At 49.1% G+C, this 27,695-nt stretch overlaps 1 protein-coding gene across 1 annotated transcript; it reads right to left on the bottom strand.

Moving 5' to 3' along the window:
* Positions 1-932: 932 nt before the first annotated feature.
* LOC123364695 (STAM binding protein) lies at positions 933-27,132 on the bottom strand. The gene is made up of 11 exons (XM_045007019.1): positions 26,927-27,132; positions 25,511-25,578; positions 24,337-24,552; positions 13,911-13,986; positions 12,423-12,518; positions 11,266-11,641; positions 9,818-9,942; positions 8,098-8,235; positions 5,965-6,077; positions 4,629-4,728; positions 933-3,695 (listed from the first exon to the last, which is right to left on the bottom strand). Exons 3-11 carry the CDS (start codon positions 24,537-24,539, stop codon positions 3,639-3,641), a joined length of 1,284 nt encoding a protein of 427 aa, XP_044862954.1. The 5' UTR covers positions 24,540-24,552; positions 25,511-25,578; positions 26,927-27,132; the 3' UTR covers positions 933-3,638.
* Positions 27,133-27,695: the final 563 nt, after the last annotated feature.

Genomic DNA, 27,695 nt, shown 5'->3' on the forward strand with positions numbered 1-27,695 from the left:
ACTCAGACACTATAAGAGGTCAGACCAGAGCACCATAATGGTCCCTTAGTCTACATCTCTCCACAGCCAGATTAAGTTTATCTCAGGCATTCAAGTCGTTTTCAGCCAGTGAGGGCAGCAGCACTGCAGACTCATCTCAGCTGTGGGTGTGTAAACCTGAAAGGAAACCCACAGGGCTCAGACAAAAGCAAAGACAGGGCCCCTCCATCCCCGGCTGATTTCCCTTCCCCTCTTTGGAGAGGTATTGAAAAGATCACCGAAGTTACTTTCCCATGGCAGCAGCTGCGGTAGTTGCTGTTGGGGGCTGCGAAGAGGTGGGGAGGTACCTATGAGGTAACATCGCCACAGAAGCATGAGCCACACTATGAATCAGTTGGCAAATGCCTGGACTGAAGATTTTGAAGCTGAATTTAAAGGAGTCATTGTCGTCGACAGCCACAGGCAAGGTGATGAAATTCTCTGCAACACTTCGTATAAAATCCAATCCAAAAGGGAAGGATCAATTCTCCATTCTCTAGGACCAATGGCCTCCACCTTGTAGATGATACATCTTTAATGTCATCCTAGCCAACTTCGGAATGGGGTCATCACTAGATCGAAGGGTCAGATTCTGAACCCCTTACTCCCATTGGATAGTTCCTTACTCCGCCAGCTGGTCTACTGAGGTGAGTGGGAGCACTCATGGAATCTAGGGCTACTAAACAAAGTAAGAGTAATAGAAACAGGCTCAAAACCAGTGGTTCTCAGCCAGGGTCCGCGACCCATGGGTGTCCATGAGTAAGTTTCAGGAGGTCCACCAAAATAAACCCGGCTTCAGCCCCAGGTGGCAGGGCTCAGGGAAGGAGCGCCGCCTCCATTCTGACTCACCTCAACGGGCCACCCAGCGTGCGGGTCCGCACCAGCAACAAGTTTCACACGAAGTAAAGCAAAACTAATATTCAGGATTTTTATTTTTGTACCTATCTTATGCTTTTCTTTTGTATAGTACAGGTAGGTAGGTAGGTAGGGGTGTGTGTATGTGTTTAGCTGTACAACTCAGTTTAATATGGCTTTTCATCTGCTGGATATGCAAGAAAACATTTGCTGTGGCACAGGTGGGCCATGGAGTTTTTATAGCATATAGTGGTGGGGTGTCTCAGAAGGAAAAAGGTTGAGAACCCCTGAAAGTCTAAACAGTTCCCAAGTAAATGAAATCTGTAACGGCAAGCCCCTAATAGTATTATCTGCTCTGCTCCTTTCTTGTTGCTAGGAACAATCTATTTCCAATTATGACCTCAAGGTCAGAGCAAGAACTCGGGAGGTAGTAAACCAAGGTCTCTCCTGGTTGCAGGACAAGTGCCCCCCCCCCCCCAAAACAGGGATCTCTCCCTCCTTTTGTATCCTGAGATGAAAAGGGTTAAATCAGTGCAAACTATTACTGCTGTACAAATAATGATCAAACAAACCCATCCAAGATAATATCAATTTGTATTAAACTGTACACCAAAGAATTTTGTTTGCCAAATATTATACAGCAAAACAGGTCAGTAAGGGCACATATTATATTCCAGACGAAAAGCCAACTGTGCATGTGTTGATAAATAGAGGCTCCAAATGTAGGATCTCATATACTACCATCAGCTGCTCCAGAACGAAAGCCTAAAATCTTTCACTCTACGCTGAGCCAAAAGTCCAGCTCATTAACATTTAATGCTCATTGACAATCTAACACATCACAGAGTTAGAATGTACGAAGAGTATTATAAAGTGGGACAGTTTCTAACACATGGTTATCTCCATTTCTTCTCCAGACTAACAGACACAGACAGACAGATGCAATGGGGGGGGGGGGAAGGGGGGAAGAGTCAGTATTTGGCATCTGACGTGAACAACGTATTACACTTGTCTACGACATTCAGTGATTCTACACAACAGGCTCTCAAACAGATCATCTCAGGACTTCATGGGAGTGTGAACTTTGGCAAGGAGAGAAACTTTCTATGACTTTGGCTTCCTAGGGGAGAAGTCCAGCAGCAGCAAGGGGTTACTGAGGTGAACAGAGGATTCTTCACCACATGACTTGAATACTAACAGGGAGGCATTTCGATCCCAACTTTGCCAGTCATCAGGGATGGCTGACCCAGAGAATGAGGACCGACCCATTCTGGACCTCGGGCCTGGTGAGTAGTTCAGATCCAGGACTCTCTGAATACAGTTAATTCTGGCATGGTTCTAACAGTTTCCCTGACCAGTGTGGATAGAGAGTCTCTGGGGTACCCTGCCCCAAATGCCTGAGAACTGCACTGCTGCTATTAAAGCATAGTTCTTCCAAGATGCTTTTCATCTGTAGATCTCAATGCACATGACAGAAAAAAGGTCAGTTTCATCCCCATTCTATAGACTGGGAAACAGACCTAGAAAAGGGAAGCAGCTAACCCAGGAACAGAACCCTGGTCTCCTGACTCACAGCCCAATGCCCAATCTGCTGGACCTTGCTAAAAAGCCCCACGTGAAGTGCCTCTAGCTCGGTTAGACTAGATAACACTTCCCATTCCTCCGCAGGAATTACCCTATCAAGGGAACACAGTGTTAGAACCACGACAACACTAGTTCACCTCTCTCTCCAGCCAGCTGTTAACACACCTTCAATGTTCTATCACATGGACTTTCCTACTGCTACGCTGTTAGAGTAATCCATAAGAAATGACCCTCTTCCATCCATATTGCACTATTAAAGAAGCAGAACAAAGACCCAAGTTATTTCCCATTTAGGAACAATAATAAAATAAAGGATCCTATTTCTCTCTCCTCCCACCCCCCCGTTAAATCTGTTTAAAATGACAAAAATGTAACCAACTATTTATGGCAACTGTGCAACTGAAACCAGTTTCCTGTCTAGCATCTATTCCTTCCATTGTGCTCACGCTACTCATTTATTGTAGGGCTGCTCGTTAGTGGCGGAGCTGTTGGCACCAGTTTCCCCCCCCCCCCACTACTCTAAAGTAAAAGAACTGAACCATTGATTTGGGGGGGAAAAGATGGCTCATTTCACATTGTTCTCAGCACACAGGAGGTCCAAATGCGGGTGAAGATGTCACTTACACGAAGACCCCTTTACAGGGGAAGTGAGTGAGTCTCGGCCCCATTGGAGCTTTACAAAAGTCCTGATCAACAGCCCACTGAAGTCAACGGAAAGACTTATGACTGTTCAACAGGCTCTGGATCAGACATGAGGGGCAAAAAAAGAAGATGGGCTAAATTTGGTGGATCCGAGTTTGGAAAGAGCTTCCTTTCAAAGGCTCTCCAGTCAGCCCAATCCAAATTCCAAGCTTTAGGAGCACCGTTATTGCCATGAGTCCTTCTGGAAGGATTGCGGAGTGACTGATTATTAGGGAGTTAAATAATCCTCATAGTGTTAGCTTTTTATTTTTTTTTTAAATCCACATTAATATTCCCTTTCACCTCTCAGAATCTCAACGTCTCCCGAGACCAGAGAGAGGCCTCAGAGATCTCGTGCGCTCCAAGTGGAGATTACCAACCTCACCGTAATTACTGAAAATCACTCTGTACGGTGGGAATCATTTGCTATGGGAGAAAAAGCTTCCCTAGGCCTACAAGTTAGATCTTTTCTGGTAAAGAAGTAGGTTAAGGCAATGGGCTTATCGAAGATCCATCAGCACCACGTCTCTCTCAGCTACTGACACATGAGTGCAGCTCTGAAAGAAAGAAAGAGGAGAAATGGGAAGGTTATTTAAATATCTTCCTCCCTTACATTCTATTGACCCTACTTATATGGCCCTCACTGTGGCCTCGAGCAACTCTCAGTCAGTGGATTTTATTCTTACACCCCCCCCCCCATTGGCAAATCAGGAATTAAGACACAGGGTACATTAAGTGACTTGCCCAAGGTCCCACAGGGAGTCTGTGGCTGAACCAGGGCCTGAACCCAGGACTCTCTAGTCCAAATCCAGCGTCCCTACCCGTTAAACCATCCCTTCTGCCAGGAATAAGTTATACTTCGCACTTAAAGCATTAGTCATCAGTAGACACTGAAGTATTTATAAAATCTGAGGCAGCATTAGCCCCTTCATTTTCTAGCTGGAGAACTGAGATACAGAGAGGGCAAAGTGACTCGCCCAAGGTCAAACAGCAAGTCGTTGGCAGAGCTGGGAGTAGAGCCCAGATGCCCCCAGTCCTATTCTCTGTCCACTGGATCATGACACCTCCATTAGAGGAGGGGCAAGACAATCTTAGAAACAGGAACAAGTCCTACGGATAAATTTGTTCCATGAATGAACATGATGACTCTGCCCCCTTAGCAAGACATTCCAAGTCCCCTCTCACAACGTTCTCAGTAGGAATTTAGCCCCATTCTGCAGGTGGGGATGCTGAGGCACAGGGTGGGGAAGCTACTTGCCAGAAGTCACAGCGCGAGTCAGTGTGAGAAACAAAACCCAGGAGTCCGGCCCCCCAGCCCTGCACTGATTACCCCAGACCAGGCTCGCTCATACATTCCATGGGGGTGGTCACACATCCCCTTCCTTCCCTGGATTACAACCCAGCCTTGCAGTATAGCTACCACTTCGGTGATTGATTGAACAAGCTGAATGAGCTGCAGTTCTCAGTGTCCCTTCTCTTCAGGTACTTACGGTGAAGAGAGGTGGATCTTTGCTGTGTGGATGAAAGCCCTTCTGCCGACAGGAAGAGATCTCCTCCAGGCCATGGTCTGTCAGCTTGAAGAATCCCGTCCTACAAAGATAAGATGCTTTTAACAACCCAGGCCTCTTAAAAAGATCAGTAGAGCAAATCCCTTTAGGTCAGACCTGTTTTGGTTTCTCATTTTCCTTCTGATGTCATCTTAACAATGCAACCCTCACCGACACCACCTCCTAGCCACCAAGGATACGTCTACATTGCATTGTAAACCCAGACTCAGCTCGGAACTCAACCTCCCCTCCCATCCCCACACCAACCTCCCTGATTCTGGTCAGCAAGCACTGGGGACCTGAGTGCTGCTGAGATTCAGGTCCAACCTCTCCTTTTGCAGTGTGGACGCAGCTCAAGCCGCAGACCCAAGTCAGAAGGTTGGCCTAGTGCAGTATGGACACATTTAGCACGGCTGCAGGACACAGGTCCAGCAACTGTACGCCCTGGTTTACAACGCAGTGTAGACGCTGAAGAGTAGGCTTGGAAACACCGAGTCCACAAGCTTGGGTCCCACAGACCCAGGTTTACAAATGCAGTGCAGACCTACCCCTAGAGGGCCCAGTGGTGCTGCCAGGAGACAGAACCATCCCTGCCCCAAAGAGCTTACAGTCTACACAGACAAAGGAGGAATTCTCTGCATTTTACAGATGGAGAACAAAGGGCCAGCCATAGGGGGCAGGTCAAACAGGACACGCGTAGCAGAGCTGGGAACGGAACCTAGATCTCTGGAATCTCATAATGCGCCCTAACCCCAAGCCAACCCCTCAAGTCCACACGATGATTCTACAATAGTTTCCAACTAGTTCTAGTGAGAGCTTGGGATGGGCTGTTCAGAAGTGTCAAAGCAACTTTAGAGCAAGAGTCCAGGGGACACGTGCGCCTAAGGCCTGCTGTACAAACGCCTTGTACTGGGTAGAACTGTCGGGTTGGGGGCCCCACGAGATTTGACTGATACAGTTATAGCAGCACCTAGTGTAGACACAGTCAGACTAATATGAAGGTTCCTATAACTGCATCCACACAGAGGGCTGTGTTATTTTAACTACACCAGGATAGCTAAAGCAGCAGAGCTTGGGTGTGTAGACAAGGCCTAAGCTGACAAGACTGTCAGCTCTGGAAGGCCTGGACCATCTTTGTACAGTCCCTAGCGCACCGGGATCCCGCTCCATGCCTGCGGCTTTGAGGCACTACCGTAATACACCTAATAAACACCACTTTTGAAAATTCCATCTGCCCAGGAACGACATGCTTGGGAAGCAAACACACTCCCCTACTTACTCCTGGTATTTGGGTGCGCACACAATGGCAATGGACTCAGCCAGCATCATCTGATAGGAGCAGTGCGTGTGCAGATCCACGCTGGAAAGAAAAGCTGTTTGCGTAGGGTGAGTCTAAACATGGATACATACAAAGGAAAGGAAAGAGTTAAGAAGCCTGGCTCAGAGATCAAGGTGACCGAAACAGCAGCAACCACTGACAAAGGGGTCACAAAGAGTATCGCTTTTTTTATTCAATGACACCGATGAACAGAGCAGTAGCATGCTAAACCTTTACCGTATTTGACAGTCCAAACACGCCTCCCACTCCCAAAACAGCCATTTCAAACTAAGATTCCCCTCTTTGTTTTAAACTAGACCGAGAAAGACACAGAAAAGGATGTAATCTTGCATCTCAAAGCACGCTTAAGTACAGTTATAAGCTACATTATATGCACCCCCACATAGGAGTCCCTTCACACACTAATGAAATGCAGCCCCTTCTGGGGTGGAACACATTAGCTGTTTAACACAGTACAGCCACACCAAACAGGGCAGGGGGTAAGAAGATTCTAGAATCCAGTCAACACTGCCGGGGATTTTAGGGTGGCACAAAGCAACTGGTCACTTAGAATTTGGCCAGAACCCTGGATTTAAACCCCCCCAACTCTTATGAAAATGGTCCTGGGGTCTGTCGGGACCTTTCGTTTTGTGTCAAATCCCGGCCTCCTTAGCTGTAACATCTAAAATAATGAAGATCAATTGGCATCAGATGGATTTAATGGGGTTAGATCCCTTCAGATGAGAACAAGTCTCCCACAACCCTTCACCCGCCCCTACAGGAAAAAGGAAGGTCTCTTTCTGCAGGTCCCTTGGCTCTTTGAGAGGGGAAGCTAGTGCCTAGAGGGACAACCTGGCCAGTATCTTGCAGTTGCCAGTGTTTTCAAGGCAGCTGCCACATTCATGCTGCGGAACGCGGTTTCCAAATATTTTGCTTGGCGTTTGGCATCACTCTGAAGGCTGAGACTGGTCTGGGAACAAGGCCAGCTCTGGAGGCAGTAGAGGAATCTGGAGCTGGCTCGCCATGTGGTGGGGCGTCTGGAAGAGGAGCTGAGGAAAGCACCATCCCGGGGAACCGCTGGGGGGTTAAGCAGAGGCACCTGGCTCAGAGCTGGACCTTCAGAAGTGGAGTTTAGCATCTGGGACAATGGCTCCGTTGAGGCAAAATACCAGAGATGTCTGTGTAGCTCAACTTGCGTAAGTGATACGCTTTTCCTCTTGAGCGCTCCAAGGGCAGGGGGCTGGGAGAATGGGGTCACAAGACCCTTCTTCATCTCTCAAAGCCCCGTATTAAACAGGCCAGCTTTCCTAGGTTGACGATGAGTGGAGCTCCCTGCAGCAAACTCCAGCGCTGCTCTCTGCTCTGATGGAGGTGGCACTTAAGACCAAACAGAAGTTATAGAGTAGTGCTTCTCAAACTGGGGTCACCACTTGTTCAGGGAAAGTCCCAGGTGGGCCGGGCCAGTTTGTTTATCTGTCGCGTCCACAGGTCCAGCCGATCGCAGCTCCCACTGGCTGCGGTTTGCTGCTCCAGGCCAATGGGAGCTGCTGGAAGTGGCGTGGATCGAGGGACATACTGACTGCCGCTTCCAGCAGCTCCCATTAGCCTGGAGTGGCGAACCACGACCACTGGGAGCCGCGATCAGCTGGACCTGCGGACGCGGCAGGTAAACAAACCGGCCCGGCCCGCCAGGGCTTTTCCCTACACAAGCAGTGACCCCAGTTCGAGAAACACTGCTATAGAACTTCTGCTTGGTCTTAAGTGCCACCTCCATCAGAGCACAGAGCAGCGCTGGCGTTTGCTGCAGGGGGGGAAGGAGGGGGGGGAAAGAGGCCCAGAGAAGGGAAAGAACTTGCCCAAGATTTTGTTTCTATGCACACGCAATGATCATTGCAATATAATGACCTAACAAAGAGGGTTTGCCACACTGGATCAGACTACCTAGCCCAGGATCTCACCTCCAGCAGTGGCCAGCACCAGCTGCATCAGAAGAAGAAATCCCATAGAGGACACTTTACCTATCCCCTTAAACCGACTTTCCAGATATTTGCTAGGTGTTTAAGATCGGGCCTGCAGACTCAGGGAAACACTTACATGGATCCAGCCCAGAGTGATGAGGCTGTCCTGATCCTGAATCAGGAAGAGCTCCTCCTCGTTCTCCGTGTTGCAATAATCGGGGCCTCCATGTTGTTTGGGGACAATGACATGTGTTATCGTGAACTCGTTCCTCAGCTGGAAGATAGCAGGGAGACAGTGGTTACTAAGAGGACAGTGATTAATTGTTCTCCATGTCCTCAGAAGGCAGGACAAGAAGTAATGGGTTTAATCTGCACTAAGGGAGATTTAGGTTAGATATCAGGAAAACCTGTCTAACTCTAAAAGCTCTGGAACAGGCTTCCAAGGGAGGCTGTGGAATCCCCATCATTGGAGTTTTTGGAAAACAGATTGGACAAATCACTGTCAGGGGTGGTCTAGGTTGACTTGGTCCTGGCCTCAGCGCAAGGGCCTGGTCTAGACAGCCTCTCAAGATCCCTTCCAGCCCGACATCGTCTGATCCCACAAGGCACTCTATGGTGGACAGAGCAACGCATCAGAACATTAGCAAGTTTTAGTGCAGCTGTACACGCTGCATTGACTACACAAGGCCCCAGTCCTGAGCCCAGAACTGAGGCCAAGGTGTCCTTTTACCACAGGATGCTAGACAACCAGAAAGCTTTGGGATGTACATTATTTAAAAAAAGCTTAGGGTCATATACCAATAGAACACTTCTACATTAAGGCGGTCGAAGTTATGAACCAGATGATGAAATGGGGTCAACAAAGGGCTGGACCCGATGACCCAAGAAGTCCCTGCCACAACTAGGTCCCCAGGAAATCTTGTAATGATGAGGTTAGCAATTTGACTAATCCACAGGAGTCATGACTGGATGTTACTACCCTCTGACAGCAGCTCAGTGACTTATTGGGTGGGTCTGAGTCCTCAGTGGAAAACTGCCCATTTCACTACTTTGATTGTAAGCCCCTTGGGGCAGGGACCATCGTTTTGGTCGGTGTTTGTACAGCACCTAGCACAATGGGGTCCTGGGCCATGTCTGGGGCTCCTAGGTCCTCTCGTAGTATAAATAATTTAAAAAACCACCCCCAGCTGCCAATGATTAATAATTTAGTAATGATAAAATACTTTGCTCTTACACAGCACTTTGAGAGGAAGAATTTATCACCGGGGGTGGGGTGTGTGTGTGTGTGGGGGGAAGCTGCAAGCACCGGGGAGAAGCTGCTATAATTAGGAAGCCTTTTTGGGGAAAGAAGCCGGTAGATGTTTAGCCGTGGGGAAGGATGGCTATCAAGGTGGACAGAGTATAAACACCCAACAGGGCTTCAAAAGAGTGACCCGATTGCCAACCAAACAAGGTGCCCAATCCTGCAATCAGATGGACCCCCGTCGATTTCAGGGACACCTGTCCGCACGCAGTCCCATTCTGCGTGGATCCGATCGCAGGATCGGGGCCCACGATGCAATTGCAGAAGGCGAGCAGCGGAGCACAAATACCCATCAAGACAAGGCTCGTGAAGGTGGAATGAACATGAAGCCACAGCCTGCACTGTTCGGGTTTTTAAAGAGTCAACAGGGCCAACTTAAGGTCACATGCAATGACAATTTAAAGGCAATGTAGGATCTGACATTAGAGTCAGAGTCAATGCAGGACATTGTAACAATTTTTTTTTTTTTTTTTTTTTTTTAAGGAGATCAAGGGGCCAAAGGGGAACCTAAGGCAAAGATATTGACATGGCTTTATCCAGAATGTGACCTTACCAGTTTCCCACAGAGGATTCCACATGTCTCCACGCCCCGGGCAGTGTTAGCATCTGCTACCTGGAGGAACTTATGGCAGAGCCCCTTGGGGATGATGACATGGCGAAGGCCCTCTGTCATTACGTCTGTGGGGACAGGAAGGGTAGATGTGAATACAAGGCAAGATTTGCTGCAATGTGCATCAGGAAAGGTCAATACCTGAAGGGGTAGGGGAAATCATTTCAGCCCAAACGACTCAGGGCTGAGGTTTAAAAATCAATAAGCTAGGTACACAAATAGCTGCTCGTCGTATTCCTAACAAGTACATGAAATCACTAGTGTTACTTTGCTCTTATACAGCACTTCTCATCCATAGATCGCAAAAGGCTTTACAAAGATGGAGATGGGGAAACAGAGGCAGAGAGGGGAAGAGGCTTTCCTAAAGACAGGTTAGCAATGGAGCCAGGAATAGAATCCACAGGAGTTTGCACTCCCAGTCCAGTGCTCTATCCGTTGGACCATGCTTCCCAAATTGTGTGTAAATCAAGTAATTGCGCAAGTGCAAAAGCCAAGATGCAAAACTGAACTGAATCAGAAAGTGAAATGGACCAGCTCATTTTCCCTCTCTCTAGCCTGGTAAAATACCAAGAGCATCAAGTGGAGAAAGGAAGTTTGATTTAAAAGAAACCATGCTCCACTGCCATGACCAAAAGGCTGAGTAACACAAGACAATAGCATATTGGGCTCAACTGTGATCTCACACTAGCGGGACTCCATTGATTTCAGTGAAGTTCCTCCCAGTTTGCTCTCATGTGAGTGGTCAAAATCAGGCCCGTTAATATTCCCCCTCTCCCCCATCTTGACAGCATCCCTTTAGAGACCAGAAATGCTTTCAGATGGGTATTGAGATTTTTAGGGCACATGTGGAGGGAAAGGCCAGAGGGAGCCTTTCAGCACTGACTTAGCTCCAAATTTTGATCTCTGATTAGTCACTCCGGTGTGTATGTAAGAGGAGAATCCAGCCCTGGATCTGAATCTGACTAGGGACTGAAGCCTGCCAGGAGCTGAAAACTGATCCCCATCCTGCAAGGCACGCAAGCACGTGCTTAGCTTTAAGCCGGAGAACAGTCCTATTGAAGAACTGGGTTAGATCAGGACCAGAGCGCTCAGCAACCTTCAGATTCAAATGCCTACTCCTCTTAAAGGGGAAGGAGCTATTTCCGGATACTCCAGAGACACACACTCAGTCAGCGCAAGCACTCATCACCCACACAGTTAGGGTGGAAGCCAGTCTCCTTGCAGGGATGAAGAGGACTAGAAGTAAAGCTGAAGGGTTTCCAATATGTTATGTGGGTGCATTTTTGCATAGGACACTTGAGACTGATACTATTTGTGGCATCTCTATTAGTGTCCAGCCTAGGTTCAGGCACCAGTGTCACTAATAGGGGTTAATTCCAAAAGGTACTAACTGTTTTCCGGACTCCCCAAAGCTCCAGGTTTCAGAGATCTGTCCACAACAGGCAGTTTTGGCAGCACTGTCCCTACCACTGGGCTTGCAGGTGGTACAGGAGATGCAGGAAGCTTTGGGCTTAAGTCAGTTGGGGGCTTTTCCACGCCTGGTATCAGGGGTCCCCCCTGAGACTCAGGACCTAGCCCTGGCTTCCCAAATTCCTGCAGGATTCTCAGACGCTCTTTCTCCAGCTCCTTGCGCCGGATCAGCTCCTCGAAGGCATTAAATTGCTCCTGCTCCGCCTGTTGCTGCTTCATCTGGGCTACCCTTTGCCTCTCCTCCTCCAGCTGCTGTTGCAGAGCCAGATTACGTGCAAACTCCTCCTCCTCCTTCTTCTGCAATGGGAAACGTGTAGGGACAACAGACAGGATGTCACTGGGTCTTGTGGTACAAACGGGTTAACTGAGCAGGGAACAAGCCTAGGCATTGTCAATCCCTTAGACTATCCTTTCCCCAGCAGGAATCCTCTGCAGATGAGCTTCCCTTCGACATGACCTGCCGAAACACATCCCCACACAGGAAGGGGCAACCAACCAGCTCACATGTTAAACAAGTGGAAGACCACTGCAGCTTTGGCCCATGGACCCCAACGGGCTCCCACATACAGCTCCAAGCTTGTTCGGACCCCCATTGTCTGGAGCATGTCTTAACTGAGTGGTTTAGGTGTGAGCCTGCGGATCAGACAAACAAGGAGGCCAGGGTGGAACAGACGGGGTAACAAAAATAGGATGTGTGAAATTCTTAATAGCAATCATGTCGTGCCACCTGTCCTCAGCTGGCAGTTTTCTCAGCAGAGGGGAGATTTGAGGAACGACCTGCAGGAGGAGGTGACTGGCTTTATGGACTCAGACAGGGAGTCTTTCCTTCCTGCCTGGCCCTTACGCAGGGAGGAAAGTACAAAGGTGATTTGGGAAGAAGCAGGAGACCCGTCTGGGACAAGGCAGCAGCGACACGCTCAGGAAGGTAGCTCCCAGCACTGTGCAATACGAGGCTGCAATGCTACATTGCAGAATCCAGCTACCCAGTTTGCAGATTCAAAGACCCTGGATATCAGTTTCCTTTGCAGCTGCAGGTTTTATTTGTGACGCTGACGTTTCACCTCGCACCATTACTCACCTTTCGCTCACTGTATTCCACATACTCTTTGGTGTAGCGCTTTAGCAGCTCCTTCTTCAGCTCCTCGGCTCTGGGAAACGCAACTTCTTTGAGTTTCTGGAGGGAGAGGGAATAAGTACGATGTCAGGACAGCAAGACCAGATGGGAATCTAAGGTCATCAAGGCCACGGCACTGAGACAAAGTAAACTCAGCTCCCATACTTACTGCAGTTAGAGGCATTAGGAGAGGTTAAGCCACAAACCGGCAGGGGGCTAGGATACGGACGGCTACAGCAGAGAAGCAGGAGTCAGAGAAAGGAGCACTCAACTCAGAGAGAAACAAATAAATGGTGCTGCAGCATCCTGCTGGTGCATCCACACGCGGCACCAGTGGGACACATTGATCACATACTGACGTATCAAGGGCGTACGGTCCTCATTTCCCCCTCCTCCCTGGCTGCTGGGCGGGGAGATGGTGTTCCATGCTGCCTGGCACCAATGGGCACTGCGAGAGCCAGCGACACACTCACGCATCTACCCAGACGTGCACATCTGCAGCCCTGAAGAGCTGCACGAGGTTTGGGGGAAAACATGCTCACAATTAGAGGGGCTCTACCCAGATGCACCGCAACCTGAGCACAAGACCGGCACTCAGAAAGTCCCGTGTCCTAATCCCTGGCCATCACAGAGACTTGTCATTTGGGGCGCTATTTTGAGAGGTGCTAAGTGCTCTGAATTCAACAGGGGCTGCAGGCAATGACAACAGACTCAGCCGCCCCTTCCCCTCCACCCCAGAGCCAAACCTTTGGAGCATCCGTGCTCAAGACTCAGCGAGCCAAGCTTGGCTGTTCTGAAGCCTGTGTCCACAACACCCCCAATGCCCACATGCAGGATAGGGAGGTGAACATGCAAGTTGGCCTGACACACCTGTGCAAACGGTGCATTCCACGTACTGACTTAAGAGTTTGGGCCAATGAATACCAAGGAGAGGAGATGATAGCAATCCAAGGACCAAAACACTGGAAGACCTAGGCTGAATTATTAGGGAAAGATACTTTCTAACAAGACCTGCCCAACTGGGAATGATCTCCCACGGGACAGGGTGGAAGCCCCATTACTTCAGAGAGCGAGTAATAGACAGGACAATACCACAGACAGTGTAGCAATAGGAACAGGGCTGGAAGCCTGGCCGACAGAGGAGAAAGGGAGGGAGAGGAACATGAACTACCATGATGCACCGCGGCAGCATTTCCAAATTGGAATTTCAGTTTTGGGCTTTTCTGTTTTCAAGTTTTTGACCAAAAGAACAACAATTTTCCACAGGAACCACCTCCCCATTTTCCTGACTGGCTCCAATAGAGAACAACCCAGCAATGGCAGGATGACAGACCACGCGACACACCAGGTCCTTTTCTAGCACCAACATCTATTATTTGAATGTTGTGTAATAGAAATTATTGAGCGAGAAAGAGACTCTCGGTAACACCATTGCGAGCTGCGACAACTTACCTTCACCGTGTCTTTCTTCTCAGGGAGGACAGCGGTTTTGTAATCGCGATGCTTCGGCAGCTTCTCTATAAACAGCCTGCAAACGCAGAGCAGAAAGATTGTATTTCCAAACAGCGGCTGCAAGACGCAGGAAGAGATGGAAGACAACAGTCGTTCTAAAAGCTGAGTTTCTTGCACCCCAGCACAGATGTGCTCTGCGTTCTCACTTGCAGTGCCCAATGCTTACATCCACTACTATGCTGTGCTTGTGTGTTCCTCATCAATAGCAACTTCCAAAGATTAACCTCCTCCCAGGCTCTTTGGGATAGAGACGGTCTTTGCGCAGCACCTGGAACACAATTATGTGTAATATCAAAGTGTCCAGGAGTTCCAGTCACGGACCAGGACCCCACTGTTCCTGGTGATGTACAAACACTCCTAGTCATTCCACAATAACAATTTCCATTAAATGATGATAATGGACAACAACAACAATTTCCATTAAAACAAATTCAAACTGGAGTAAAATGGAATAGACCCAGAATACGGCATACTATTCATGATGGCCCCAATTCAGGGTGATACCGAAGCACAACAGTTGAAGCATGACAGTTGTTCCATTAAAGTCAGTGAGGTTACTCACATACCTCAAAATCTCGCTAACTCAGGGCCTGCAGAAGGGAAATGAAACCATTTACGCAGCAGCTGGGGAAATCAGCTAATTTCCCCCATTCTTATGACTTAAATAAAAGCGAGCATCTGAGTTGAGAACCAGGAAGAGACAGAGGGAAGAGACCAGGAAGAGACAGTTGAGAACCAATGAACAGAACAGGATAATTATTGACTGATTCATCCCCTGCTGTCCAGTCCAAGCTTCTAGCAGTCAGAGGCTTAGGACACCCATAGCAAGGGATTGTATCCCTGACCATCTTGGCTAATAGCCATGGATGAACCTATCCTCCATGAACTTTTCTTCTTCTTTTTTGAACCCTGTTATACTTTTGGCCTTCACAACATCCCCTGGCAAGGAGTTCCACAGGTTGACTGTGTGTTGTGTGAAGTACTAGTTTTAAACCTGCTGCCTATTGATTTCATTCAGTGACACCTGGTTCTCGTGTTATGTGAAGGAGTAAATAACACCCCCCCCCATTTACTTTCTCCACACTAGTCATGATTTTATAGACCCTCAATCATATTCCCCCCTGCCCGCCTCTTGTCATCTCTTTTCCAAGCTGAATAATCTCCGTCTTTTTAATTTCTCCTCATATGGAAGCTTTTCCATCCCGCTAATAATTTCTGTTGCTCTTTTCTGTATCTTTCCCGTTTTTTGGAGATGGGGTAACCAGAACTGGATGCAGAGGTGGGCGTACCATGGATTTATATATCAGCATTAAATATTTTCCGTCTTATTATCTATCCTTTTCCTAATGGTTCCTAACTGTTAGCATTTTTGACTGGCACTGCACACGGAGCAGATGTTTTCGAAGTCATCATGGATAGTTCTCCAAGATCTCTTTCTTGAGTCGTAACAGTCAATTTAGACCCCATCGCTGAGTATGTGTAGTTGGGATTATGTTTTCCAATGTGCATTACTTTGCGTTTATCAATATTGAATTTCATCTGCCATTTTGTTACCCAGTCACCCAGTTTTGTGCAATCCCTTTGTAGCTCCTTGCAGTCAGATTTGGTCTGAAACTATCTTGAGTAATTTTTCATCATTTGCAAACTTTGCTACCTCACCCCCTTTCCAGATCATTTATGAATATGTCGAACAGCACTGGTCCCAGTCCCCTAATGCCTAGAGGGACCCTGCTATTTACCTCTCTCCATTGTGGAACCTGACCATTTCTTCCTACTCTTTGTTGCCTATCTTTTAACTAGTTACTGGCTCATGAGAGGACCTTCTCTCTTATCCCAGTGGGAGAAGAGCACCTACTCACAGGGCATATTAATGCTTACACGGCACTCACATGTCTAGACTTCAGGCTAAGCAGCTATAAATGCCAACTATGATGTATCTGCTACAAGGCACTTTTGGCTGTGTCACCATCTCACAGCGTGGCATCTGCTCCAGTGTCTGAACTGGACTTTCAGCCACCCTCCCAGCTAACCAGCTAGGAGCAGCAATAGTGACTGGCAGATACCCAGTGGAGGGAAGAGGGACAGAAAGGACTAAGCCGTAGCCCAAGGAAGAGTGGTACAAGGAAACAATCAGACCATACCTGACCCAGTAAGAGTTAGAGCTGTCACGGTGATCACAAAGATGAGCAAAGGGATGGAGTGCAAGCAAAGGCTGAGGGAACGATGTTTAGTTTGGAAAAGAGGAGATTAAGGGGGGATATGAGAGAGGTCTTCAGACACTTGAAAGGCTGCTGTACAAAAGATGGAGAAAAGTTGTTCTCTTGCCACACAAGGCAGGACAAGAGGCGACGGGTTCAAACTACAGCACAGCAGATTTATATTAAATCTCAGGAAAAAACTTCCTAACTGTAAGAACAGGAGGACAATGGAACAGACTGCCTAGGGAGGTTGCGGTAACTTCTTCACTGGAGGATTCCAAAGGAGGCTGCATGGTTTAGACACAACAAATCCTGCATCTTGGCAGGGGGTTAGACCACCTGACCCTTACGGTTCCTTCTAACCCTCGGAGTCTATGACCACAGTTTATATTGGAGAGCGCATGTGTGCGCTAAACCTAAGCTGAATTAGAGCTGCAGTCCCGGCTTTCCGGAGCCTAGATTGCTCCTCACCTCTATGGTGAGTGCATACACCAGTCCCCAAAGACCAGAGCGAGAATGGCCCAATCGGCCAGCAGCCTATTAATTAGCATGAAAAACATTCCTCATGCCGACTGGTGTTCCTGGCTGGCCTGCTGCTCCCTGCACGCAGTTGCAAAGCAGGCGACGTGACCCTTGGATCATTGCAAACCACTTTTGAAGCTGAAGAGGAGGGAGAGTCATTCCGATGGGGCAGGAACAGGAGCTGCACATCTGGGGTGTGGGAAGAAGGCTGGGTTTCAGCACATGCTCCAAAGGGGGATTCCACAGATGAGGAAAAGCTACGTGGCAGAACCGACATGATCATTAAGGAAAGAGAGGAAACCCAGGTACCATGAAATTAATCAGGTCAGAGAACAGAGACACGAAATAAACCCACCCGTGTGTTACAAAAGTCTCTGTTTATGTACCCCTTACTCACAGAAGTAACTCCTTACTTGTGGGGGTAAAGGGGGTAAAGAAATACCTATGGCCAGCGAGTCTCACAGCCTTGGTCTGCAGACTGAGGCTTGCGCTTCAGTGCTAAAACTAGCCATGTAGACGTTCCAGAGCGGGCTCTGAAACCCAGACCCCAAGGTCCAGCCACCCAGGAACATCTACACAGCTACTTTCAGTGCTGCAGCATGAGCCTGAGTCTGGAGAGACGGGCTCTGAGACTTGCTGCTGCGGGGGGTGTGGGGGGGTGGCTTTTTGCTGTGTAGGCGTACCTGATGGGGCTACGGGCATGGGTGGGCAAGTGCTGCGGGTTCAGCTTTCAACAACTGCTTTGCCCCGAAAGGGTGACACCACCACTTGGCTCCCAGGTGACCTTTGCAGACGCACAAATCGGGAGCAATAGGTCCAGAGGATTGCAATGGGACACAGAGGGTTTCCCCTCCCTCTCACGCACCAGCGAGAATCCAAGCCAGGCCAACCGGGACTCAAAATCCCTGACCATCTCATGGCTTTTCACTGGCTTGTGTGGAACTGGTGACCTCAGTCCATCAGCCAGCCGGCAGGTGCCCCTAGAATATAAGTCACTCCCCAATTGGCTTCTTGCATTGGCAGGCTCAGCAGAGAGGCCAAGAACTGAATGTACCAAAGAAGAGACAACTCTGCTTGAGATCAGGGGGCCCAGTCAGCCCCATGCCCCTCCAGCCAGCTGGGCTGGGAGCACCAGACGCAGTGACAAGGTGGGAGCACGTTCTTATCTGGATCCAACTGAGCAGATCTATGCCAGGCAAAGCTCCTCTGAAGCTAATGCATGGATCCCAATGTAGGATCAGGGCCTTAATGCTCCATAGAACTTGTGATTCTAACTGCAAGACTATCAGACACGAACACAGAGCGGCACCTGTTAGCATTGGCTGTCTCCCTCTACGGGCTAGATGAACTCTGGAAATGAAAGTAAGAGCCACCACTGCCTGAGCCTCCAAACCCGGCCTATTAGCATAACGACAGCAGCAGCAGCCTGTCATCCAGCCACTGGGGGCGGATAAATAGCCCCACTGTGTTAACACGAGTTACACATGGTTAAAAATCAAAGTTAGGACAATCAAGAGTTAAAGCTCCTACAGCTGAAACCCACCTCTGTGCAGAGCCAATCACAAGCCCCTCCCCCTCAATTCTATTTAAGCTCAGTGGGATGAGGGACTCCTCTCCACCATGCAAAACCAGACCTGGGAGAAGGCTGGATGCTGCAGATCTGTTGGAGGATGTAACAGACCCAGTGCTGCAGGAGATCTCGTTACAGCCCAATGCTTGGGGAGAGCATGCAAGACAGCAAGTCTGCGCACCCCACCCCCATGGCAGTGTGCCGTGCCCGCTAAGGGAACAAAGTAGCCCTGAAAATATTGGATATTTCATGGTCAGGCTGTTTACAGCCCTGATCCCTGGCTGTGGAAAGGGGAAGTGGCTTGAGGTGCCTGATCTTGAGACTGCTCTGTGCTGGGGCAGTCCCCTAACAAGGTAGAAAAACTCTGCTCTTGCTAAAGGCAGCCAGGGATTTGCTGGGACCCAGGATGTCAGCCCATGCTGCTTTCCCACAAACACGTCCCGAGCTGCAGGAAGCGTCACGGCTGTGTGCCCCACCGGAGGCATCACGTATGCTGGAGCGAGCTTCGTCCAGCTGCCTAAGGAGGGCTGAGGGCAGTTTGGGGCCAGAAATGTATTTGTGTAATTAGAGAAATCAAGTCCAGCCGATGCAGAACACACTGCTGTGCGGTATCTGGCTACAGCACGTAGCCACACCCACCCACCCACCCGTTTGTTACGGGACAATCTCTTGATCGCCCAACCAAGCCAATTCAGGGTAACGACCACTGACGTGCCTTTGGCGTTACACTGATGGAACAGGGGAGTCTGGTCCTATAGCTGGAAAGGGGCGAGCAGGGAAGATTCATAGGGTACAAGGCCAGAAGGGACCATTATGATCCTTTACTCTGTGCATTACACAGGCCAGAGAACGTCACCTCGTGACTGTTCCATCAAGCCCATGATGCCTGCTTGGGCTAGAACAGATCTTTTCACAGTCTTGTCCTAAACCTCTGAGCGATGGCAAATCCACCACAACTAGGTACATTGTTCCAGGGGCTAATTACTCTGACCGTTACAAACGGGCACCTTATCGTTAGTCTGAATGCGTCTAGCTTCAGCCTCCAACCCGGATCTCGTTCTGCCTTTGTCTGCTGGATTAGATGACACAGGAGCAAATGCAGAGGGCTAGATTCGGGCCTCCTTTACAGCGACACAAGTCCAGAGTAACTCCACTGAAGTCAATGGAGCCATTTCAGGTTAGCGCCGAAGTAGGTGACACCAATTCTGGACCAGGGGAACTAAATAAAATATCCTGCCGAGTAAATCAAATCTAGGTAGAATGAAAGGCTAATTTCAATTTACCAGCAAAGTGCCAGGACCCAGGTCTCCCCGCCCAGACCACATAGCTTCCAGGGAAATGTACGTGCCACAGCTCCTGGAGAGGGAACCCACCACCATCTGCTACCATCAGCATGGAGAAGCGATTAGAACATTTGTTTAGCTAAAGGAGGTTTACGCAGCAGCGTGTGAGGAAAGGAGCTGGAAAGATTCCACTTGGTTTTACACTTACCAGCCTCCCACAGAGCCCAGAGCAATGTCCATAAAAGCCCAGGAAGTGGCAGGGGGGGAAGAGAGGCTGGAGTCCAAGCTAATCAGAGAAAAATGTATTGAATTTAACAAGGTCGGGTGAGGAAAACTGTACCGACGCCCTGGAAAGGCAAGTGCCAGCAGGACACTGAATGGCACTGTGGGTAACCATCATACTTTGGGGAGTGGGCCCTCTTTTTTTAAGTTCCTGATTAGATTCAGGGAAAGTGCATAAAATAAATTGAAGCTGGAGTTTGCAAATGAGCCTAAGGGAGTGTGATGTTCATTGGGACTCAGGCATCTAACTCCCTTAGGCACCTGTGAGAATCCCAACGTTAATGCATTAAAGAGAGCAGCCTACGCAGTTCAACCTTTTACAGCTTGAGATCCCAGCCTGACAGAACATAAAAGCTAAGCAGGGCCTGGCTGGGTTAGAAATTAGATGGGAGATCTCGAAGAAGAAGCCACAGATCTGCGGGAGTAGGTGAGGGCAATTCACAGCTAGGTTCCAGATGGTGCTGAGCACTCATGAAGGTGGGTGGGCGTCGATAATGGCCTCTCAGGATCAAGCACTTAACACATTCCCATACTGAACCAGTGTCCTCAAAGCAGCCTTTCAAATGAGCCTCTGACCCTTGGTAAAAATCCCAGGCACTCCAAGAAGGTATTATTCACAGCCTGGGGCTAAGCAGCTGTCAGGTTTCACCCCGGGGTGGGTGAATTTCTGTGCTGGGCAAAGCAATCACCCAACATAGTTACATTTGGAAACCTCCATGGCATGACACTCTATAGAGATATGACCATTGCCCCTATGTACAGCCGGGCAGCAAGAGAGGAGCTGGTGACAAGGAAGAGTCTCTCCCTGCCAATCCAGAGCAGAGAATAAGGATCACAATGCATCAGATTCAAAACAGGGTTGCAAAGACCACCCTGAGGAGACACTGTTGGACTTCACACCATACAGCTGCAGTGCAGAGGACAGTCTTTATAGGTCAAAGGCATAATCAAGGAAGGGTAGAAGGGAGTACAGCAAAATAGAGACAATGGATTTCAGGAAGGCGGATTTTGGTAAGCTCAGAAAGCTGATAGGTAAGGTCCCATGGCAATCAAGACTGAGGGGAAAAACAACTGAGGAGAGTTGGCAGTTTTTCAGAGGGATACTATTAAGGGCCCAAAAGCAAGCTATTCCGCTGGATAGGAAAGATAAAAAATGTGGCAAAAGACCACCTTGGCTTAACCACGAGATCTTGCATGATCTAAAAAATAAAAAGGTGTCTCATAAAAAATGGAAACTAGGACAGATTACAAAGGATGAATATAGGCAAACAACACAGGAATGCAGGGGCAAGATTAGAAAGGCAAAGGCACAAAATGAGCTCAAATTAGCTACGGGAATAAAGGGAAACAAGACGACTTTTTATCAATACATTAGAAGCAAGAGGAAGACCAAGGACAGGGTAGGCCCACTGCTCAGTGAGGAGGGAGAAACAGTAACAGGAAACTTGGAAATGGCAGAGATGCTTAATGACTTTGTTTCAGTCTTCACCGAGAAGTCTGAAGGAATGCCTAACATAGTGAATGCTAATGGGAAGGGGGTAGGTTTAGAAGATAAAATAAAAAAAGAACAAGTTAAAAATCACTTAGAAAAGTTAGATGCCTGCAAGTCACCAGGGCCTGATGAAATGCATCCTAGAATACTCAAGGAGCGAAGAGAGGAGGTATCTGAGCCTCTAGCTATTATCTCTGGAAAATCATGAGAGATGGGAGAGATTCCAGAAGACTGGAAAAGGGCAAACATAGTGCCCATCTATTAAAAAGGGAAATAAAAACAACCCAGGAAACTACAGACCAATTAGTTTAACTTCTGTGCCAGGGAAGATAATGGAGCAAGTAATTAAGGAAATCATCTGCAAACACTTGGAAGGTGCTAAGGTGATAGGGAATAATCATCATGGATTTGTAAAGAACAAATCGTGTCAAACCAATCGGATAGCTTTCTTTGATAGGATAACGAGTCTTGTGGATAAGGGAGAAGCGGTGGATGTGGTACACCTAGACTTTAGTAAGGCATTTGATACGGTCTCGCATTATATTCTTATCGATAAACTAGGCAAATACAACTTAGATGGGGCTACTATAAGGTGGGTGCCTAACTGGCTGGATAACCGTACTCAGAGAGTAGTTATTAATGGTTCCCAATCCTGCTGGAAAGGTATAATAGGTGAGGTTCCGCAGGGGTCTGTTTTGGGACCGGCTCTGTTCAATGTCTTCATCAACGACTTAGATATTGGCATAGAAAGTACGCTTATTAAGTTTGCAGATGATACCAAACTGGGAGGGATTGCAACTGCTTTGGAGACAGGGTCATAATTCAAAACGATCTAGACAAATTGGAGAAATGGTCTGAGGTAAACAGGATGGAGTTTAACAAAGACAAATGCAAAGTGCTCCACTTAGGAAGGAACAATCGGTTTCACACATACAGAATGGGAAGAGACTGTCTAGGAAGGAGTATGGCAGAAAGGGATCTAGGGGTTATAGTGGACCACAAGCTAAATATGAGTCAACAGTGTGATGCTCTTGCAAAAAAAGCAAACGTGATTCTGAGATGCATTAACAGGTGTGTTGTGAGCAAAACACGAGAAGTGGGTATTCCATGAAAGCTCATGCTGCAAAACGTCTGTTAGTCTATAAGGTGCCACAGGATTCTTTGCTGCTTTTACAAAACACAAGAAGTCATTCTTCCGCTCTACTCTGCGCTGGTTAGGCCTCAGCTGGAGTATTGTGTTCAGTTCTGGGCACCGCATTTCAAGAAAGATATGGAGAAACTGGAGAGGGTCCAGAGAAGAGCAACAAGAATGATTAAAGGTCTTGAGAACATGACCTACGAAGGAAGGCTGAAAGAATTGGGTTTGTTTAGTTTGGAAAAGAGAAGACTGAGAGGGGACATGATAGCAGTTTTCAGGTATCTAAAAGGGTGTCATCAGGAGGAGGGAGAAAACTTGTTCACCTTAGCCTCTAAGGATAGAGCAAGAAGCAATGAGCTTAAACTGCAGCAAGGGAGGTTTAGGTTGGACATTAGGAAAAAGTTCCTAACTGTCAGGGTGGTTAAACACTGGAATAAATTGCCTAGGGAGGTTGTGGAATCTCCATCTCTGGAGATATTTAAGAGTAGATTAGATAAATGTCTATCAGGGATGGTCTAGACAGTATTTGGTCCTGCCATGAGGGCAGGGGACTGGACTCGATGACCTCTCAAGGTCCCTTCCAGTCCTAGAATCTATGAATAAGTCTAACCTGTGACTTTAAAGGGAGCATTTTACATTTTAACACTGTAACAGGCTCACAGCCTTTGCCAGACATGCTCTGCCTTATTAGCAGGCGTTGAAAGGGAGAAATGGGTTCACTGAGGCAGAGGACTCATGATCCCCACCTCAATATAGTGGAGAAGGGATCTTGCATGCGGGCTGAGCAGTCCTGAAGGAGAAACTGGAGCTGCAGGCAAGCCAGGGAAATTGCTTGAGATAAACTTTGATTGTTAATTTCTTTGCCAACAAAAGCAAACCCCAGGAAGTGGTAAACTGACTTTTCACCATGAGTGGACTGTTTCCAAACAGATTGGGAAAGGCCCCTGCTCCCAGACCCTTACAAAATGCTGCAGTCACCTGGCAGCAGGAGGAGCAAAGGCTGACAGTACCGGCTGGGCAGGGGCCTCAGCAGTAGAACATTTAGTGATCGAGTGATGAGGCGAGGGCATTTCCCAGTTTGCCTGGGACAGCAATACATCTTGGCTGCCATCACAGCTAAGGTTGTGCTGGTGCACCAGGGAGAGCTATGCCAGCAGTCAGAGAGAAGAGGCAAGTTAAGATCTTGAGTGCTATTCACTCTGCAGTCCAATGAAGGAAGCCCCAACATCCAACCCTGTCCCAAAGCCCAGACCACAAGATCTGTTGCTGGTTTCTACTCATTGGCCAGTAAATGCCAGGTCAGATGAGAATGCACAGCCAAGGAGGATGAGAATGAGAAGAGCATTAAGCTGGGCAGGGCAGCAGGAGAGAACTGCTCTAGGGTAAGGGGCTCTTGTCAGAGATAGGGGCCTGGCACTGCGTGAAGAGGAGGGAACAGCTGGGAGTGGCAAAGAGGATGAGAGATAAAGCGACCATATACTTGTTCAGTTCTTTAAGGGTTAACTTAAGCTTCCCCGTGGTAGAGAGAATGTTTCTGGCCTGGATGGTTTGGGGGATGTTGGACTTTAAAGCTGACCCCTTGGTCTAGCCATTCAATGGTAGCAAGACTTGGCACCTATGTACTGCTTTTCATTCATTGTGAAGAGGCGGGTAAGAGTCATCATCCCCATTTTACAGATGGGGAAACTGAGGCACAGAGCAGGGACGTGACTTGCCCAAGGTCATACAGGGAGCAAGCAGCAGAGCCTGGAACAGATCCCAGCTCTCCTGACTCCTAGTCTCTCCTGGCTTGTAACGTATGGTGCATGACATCCAAGACAAGACAACAGCCCCAAAGAGCTTACGGTAAGTTATCCCCATGAAAGGCAAAGGAGCCCTTACGTGATATACTTGTTGTACAGTATGAAGGCGCGCTCAATGTTGCCTTCCTCAGAATAAATCGTTGCCATACGGATGATTTCGAGCCCAGAGCGGTAATACCGCCGTGGCGGGACATCTTCATTCACCTCCACGGAGCTCCCCATCTGGATCAGCCTCCTGACTCGCTCCTCCGGAAGGAGGCTGACATCCGTGTGGTCAGGCATGAAGGCCAACAGGCTAGAGAGAGAATGAACATAATGTATGGAAATAGACATTACCCCAGCATATTCTCTATATCCAAATTTATCAGGGACATAGTCTCACTGGGACACAAGGGAGGTGGGAACGGCTTTCCTAGGAAAGGGGATATAGTGTGTGGGCTGAGCAATCCTGTGGGAGGAACCCTAGGAGCAGCGAAGCTCTCTTCAGCGCTCGGCTTTTCAGATATATGCATTTTTTATTTGGGGGCAGAAATTCATTTGGGATTACCTGAGCCTCAATTACCCAGATTCAAGTTTTCAGGGGAGATCAGACTGAACCTGAATCTCACCAGTGTCCACCACTGGGTGTTTTGCAAGACACCTCTTTAAACAAGCATTTCCCCGTAAACAATCATGTCTCAAGACAATTGAGGAAGAATCAGTCGCCTACCCCCACTCGCTGTAAGAAACTAGGTTATGGCGTGTCTGCTACAGGTAGGGTGACCAGATGTCCCGATTTTATAGGGACAGTCCCGATTTTTGGGTCTTTTTCTTATATAGGCTCCTATTATCCCTTACCCCCAGTCCTCATTTTTCACATTTGCTGTCTGGTCACCCTAACTACGGGTAAGTGATACATTCTCATACAGTGTTCTGATTCCATGGCAATCGCTGCCACAGAATATAGGATACCTAAATAACAGCAAGAATCCGCAGAATCTCCCTCTAACCACCAGAAAGCACATTACCCCATCCAACCTGCCCTGCTCCTGATCCCACCTGGCTCCTGCAAACACCCTCTTCACCCTAGCAATGCCAGATTCCACCCTCTCCTCCCTTCAGGGCCCCTTCAAACATGTTCCTGAGTGACCATTCACCTCCTTTCTGGTTCCCAATGATAATTTCAGGAGCCTGAGGCAGGCTGCAGGCAGAAAACACTGCAAAGGGTTCAGGAAGCACCGCAGAATGGAACGCTTTCACACAAGAATCCTTACCTGTGTCACCGCCCTGTTGATGGAGACTGCCCTCTTTGCTCCCCGACTGGTGCTAGCCACCTGAACTCCTAAAAGCAGAGAGTTTCCAAGTATCACTTACTGGGAACTAGACAGCTTATGGATTAAGCCTTTGGTGAAATCACAGTGCTGGAACTGTAACATCCTGTAAATCCCCCAGCCACATGACTGCTACCAACCATCACTGCGTTATGATTTCTTGCATCCTCCCACTAAACAAGGGGAAAGGTCTTGATCAGAGATAACAGGGCCCTGGGGATGTGAAGGGCTACAGGCAAAAGTAGTATCATTTCCAGCTTTACTTTCATGCAAGAGCCCCTTTTGAAGGCCTCAAATCCTGCAGTTCTTCATCCTCACTCTGCCAATATGCCTGCTGAACTCAATGGGAATTTTTCCTAAACAAGGGCTGTAGGATTTGACCCTTAAACAAACATCTTATACTCTGTTCATCTTATAAACATAAGACAGTGGACTCCACTTTCATGACCTAAGGCTGCACAATACTGAGCTCCATCACACAAGAACAAGGGAAACCACTGTTCAGAAGCAGAGTTGAACTCCCGCCCCTGCTCAGTGCCTGCAGAACCAGGCTTATAGTGAAATAATTTCTCCCACATATCTGCCCTGGCGGTCAAATTCCAATCTGCACCTTGTAAACCCACTGATTATTCATGGCTTTCATCCAACTTTGCTATAAAGGGAGTTTCAGTCCAATTCCCTGTATAGACGAATACGCCTTTACAGCAGCAAGCACCTGTATACTTGCCAGTACATAACATACCACCTTCCCCTCCACTTAACTACAACTCTGGAGCCATTCAGCGAGCCACCACTAACAGAGAGCGTGGTGTTTCGGCAGCCCAGTAAGACACAGCTTGCTCAGCACTGGCATAAGACGCAGGGCAGGGGCAGCCTTCAGGACAAGCACCCACGTTTTGGGGGCAGAGTCGCCATCTGTCCTGGTTTTCCCAGGATCACCCCTTTTTTGAGGCAGCCGCCCTGGGAAACCTGAAAGGGTGCTCAGCACACACCGCCAGCCGGCCAGTGGCGGGGGCTATGGATCACCCAGGCTACCCCAGTGTTGTGTTTTGGTGGCAGCCCTGTTTGGGGGCCCGGCCGCTCTCAGACTCGCCCACACCCTTGCCCCGGGGTGGTGGGGGCCACGCCCCCTCCCCTGCAAGTCAGCACGACTGGGGGGGGGGGGGCAGGGGCTCTGAGGGCTCAGCAACGGCCCCGCCCGTCGCAAGGTGGCCGGTCCCATCTCCTGGGCAGTGGGGACAGGGCGAGGGGGTCTCACACCTCCCGCAGCCCAGAGATGGGGCGGGGCGGGGCCGGGGTCTGCTCGGCGCCCCTCCCCAGGCCTCACCCCGGAGCCCCCCGCCGCGGACAGGGCCTGACCTGCACCTCGATGCGCCGCGGGTCCCCTCAGCCCAAAGGGAGGGGGGGGGGTGTGCGGCGCCAGCAGCCCAGAGCCAGCCCCACTTCCGGGTGGCTGGGCTTCCCTCAGCCTCGGTCTGGGCTACGGGCCACGCCCCGTCTGAATGAGCTCTATTCGGGCCTCGCGCAGGCGGGCCGGCCTCGCTCTCAACAGCCAACCAGACGGCTCCTCCGCATCCGGGTCGGCTCACGGAACCTCCCATATCCGGTCTGGCGTCTCTTGCCTTTTAGCCACTCCGGTCCGGGAAGGGAAAAGGCGGAGCGGCAGCCGGAAGTCCTGGGAGGCGGCCATCTTGGTATAGGCAGGGGGACAGGAACTGAGACCGTGCCTGTTATGAGAGGGGGGGAAGAGAAGAGAGGGGAGTCGCCTCTTAAAGGGGCCGCCGCCTGTCAGAGGAATAAGGTGGGGGTGTAGTAGGGGCTTAGCCCTGCCTGGACAGGGGCTGCCCTCGTTGTTGCGCCCCTGACTGCAAAAACGTCACTGGCCTCGGGCTCCCCTGAGGGCTCAGGGAGCAGCAGGGGCTGGTGCCAAAGACCTGGAATTCAACTCCAGCCCCCCAGGGCCCTGTACAAGGACAAGGGCTAAACTCTGTGCCCAAACCAGGCTCTCCAGGCTGCATGACATGTTGAAAGAGGACCTGTTAGCACCATATTCAGTACATAAAAGGACTTTGTCCTATAGGTCAGTAAAACATCAGACATAAGAGATCTGCAAATGCATACTTGAGTT

This window comes from Mauremys mutica, chromosome 2 (genome assembly GCF_020497125.1).
Source record: "Mauremys mutica isolate MM-2020 ecotype Southern chromosome 2, ASM2049712v1, whole genome shotgun sequence".
In the NCBI taxonomy this organism is placed as follows: domain Eukaryota; kingdom Metazoa; phylum Chordata; order Testudines; family Geoemydidae; genus Mauremys; species Mauremys mutica.

What these genes read in the sequence shown, in the direction of transcription:
- LOC123364695 (XM_045007019.1), bottom strand. Translation starts at nt 24,539, where the DNA reads ATGCCTGACCACACGGATGTCAGCCTCCTTCCGGAGGAGCGAGTCAGG. An exon ending in AGAAGAAAGACACGGTGAAG is followed by an intron (nt 12,519 to 13,910) that starts GTAAGTTGTCGC and finishes CTCTCCCTCCAG; the next exon opens with AAACTCAAAGAAGTTGCGTT. An exon ending in GAATCCTCTGTGGGAAACTG is followed by an intron (nt 8,236 to 9,817) that starts GTAAGGTCACAT and finishes GCTATCTTCCAG; the next exon opens with CTGAGGAACGAGTTCACGAT.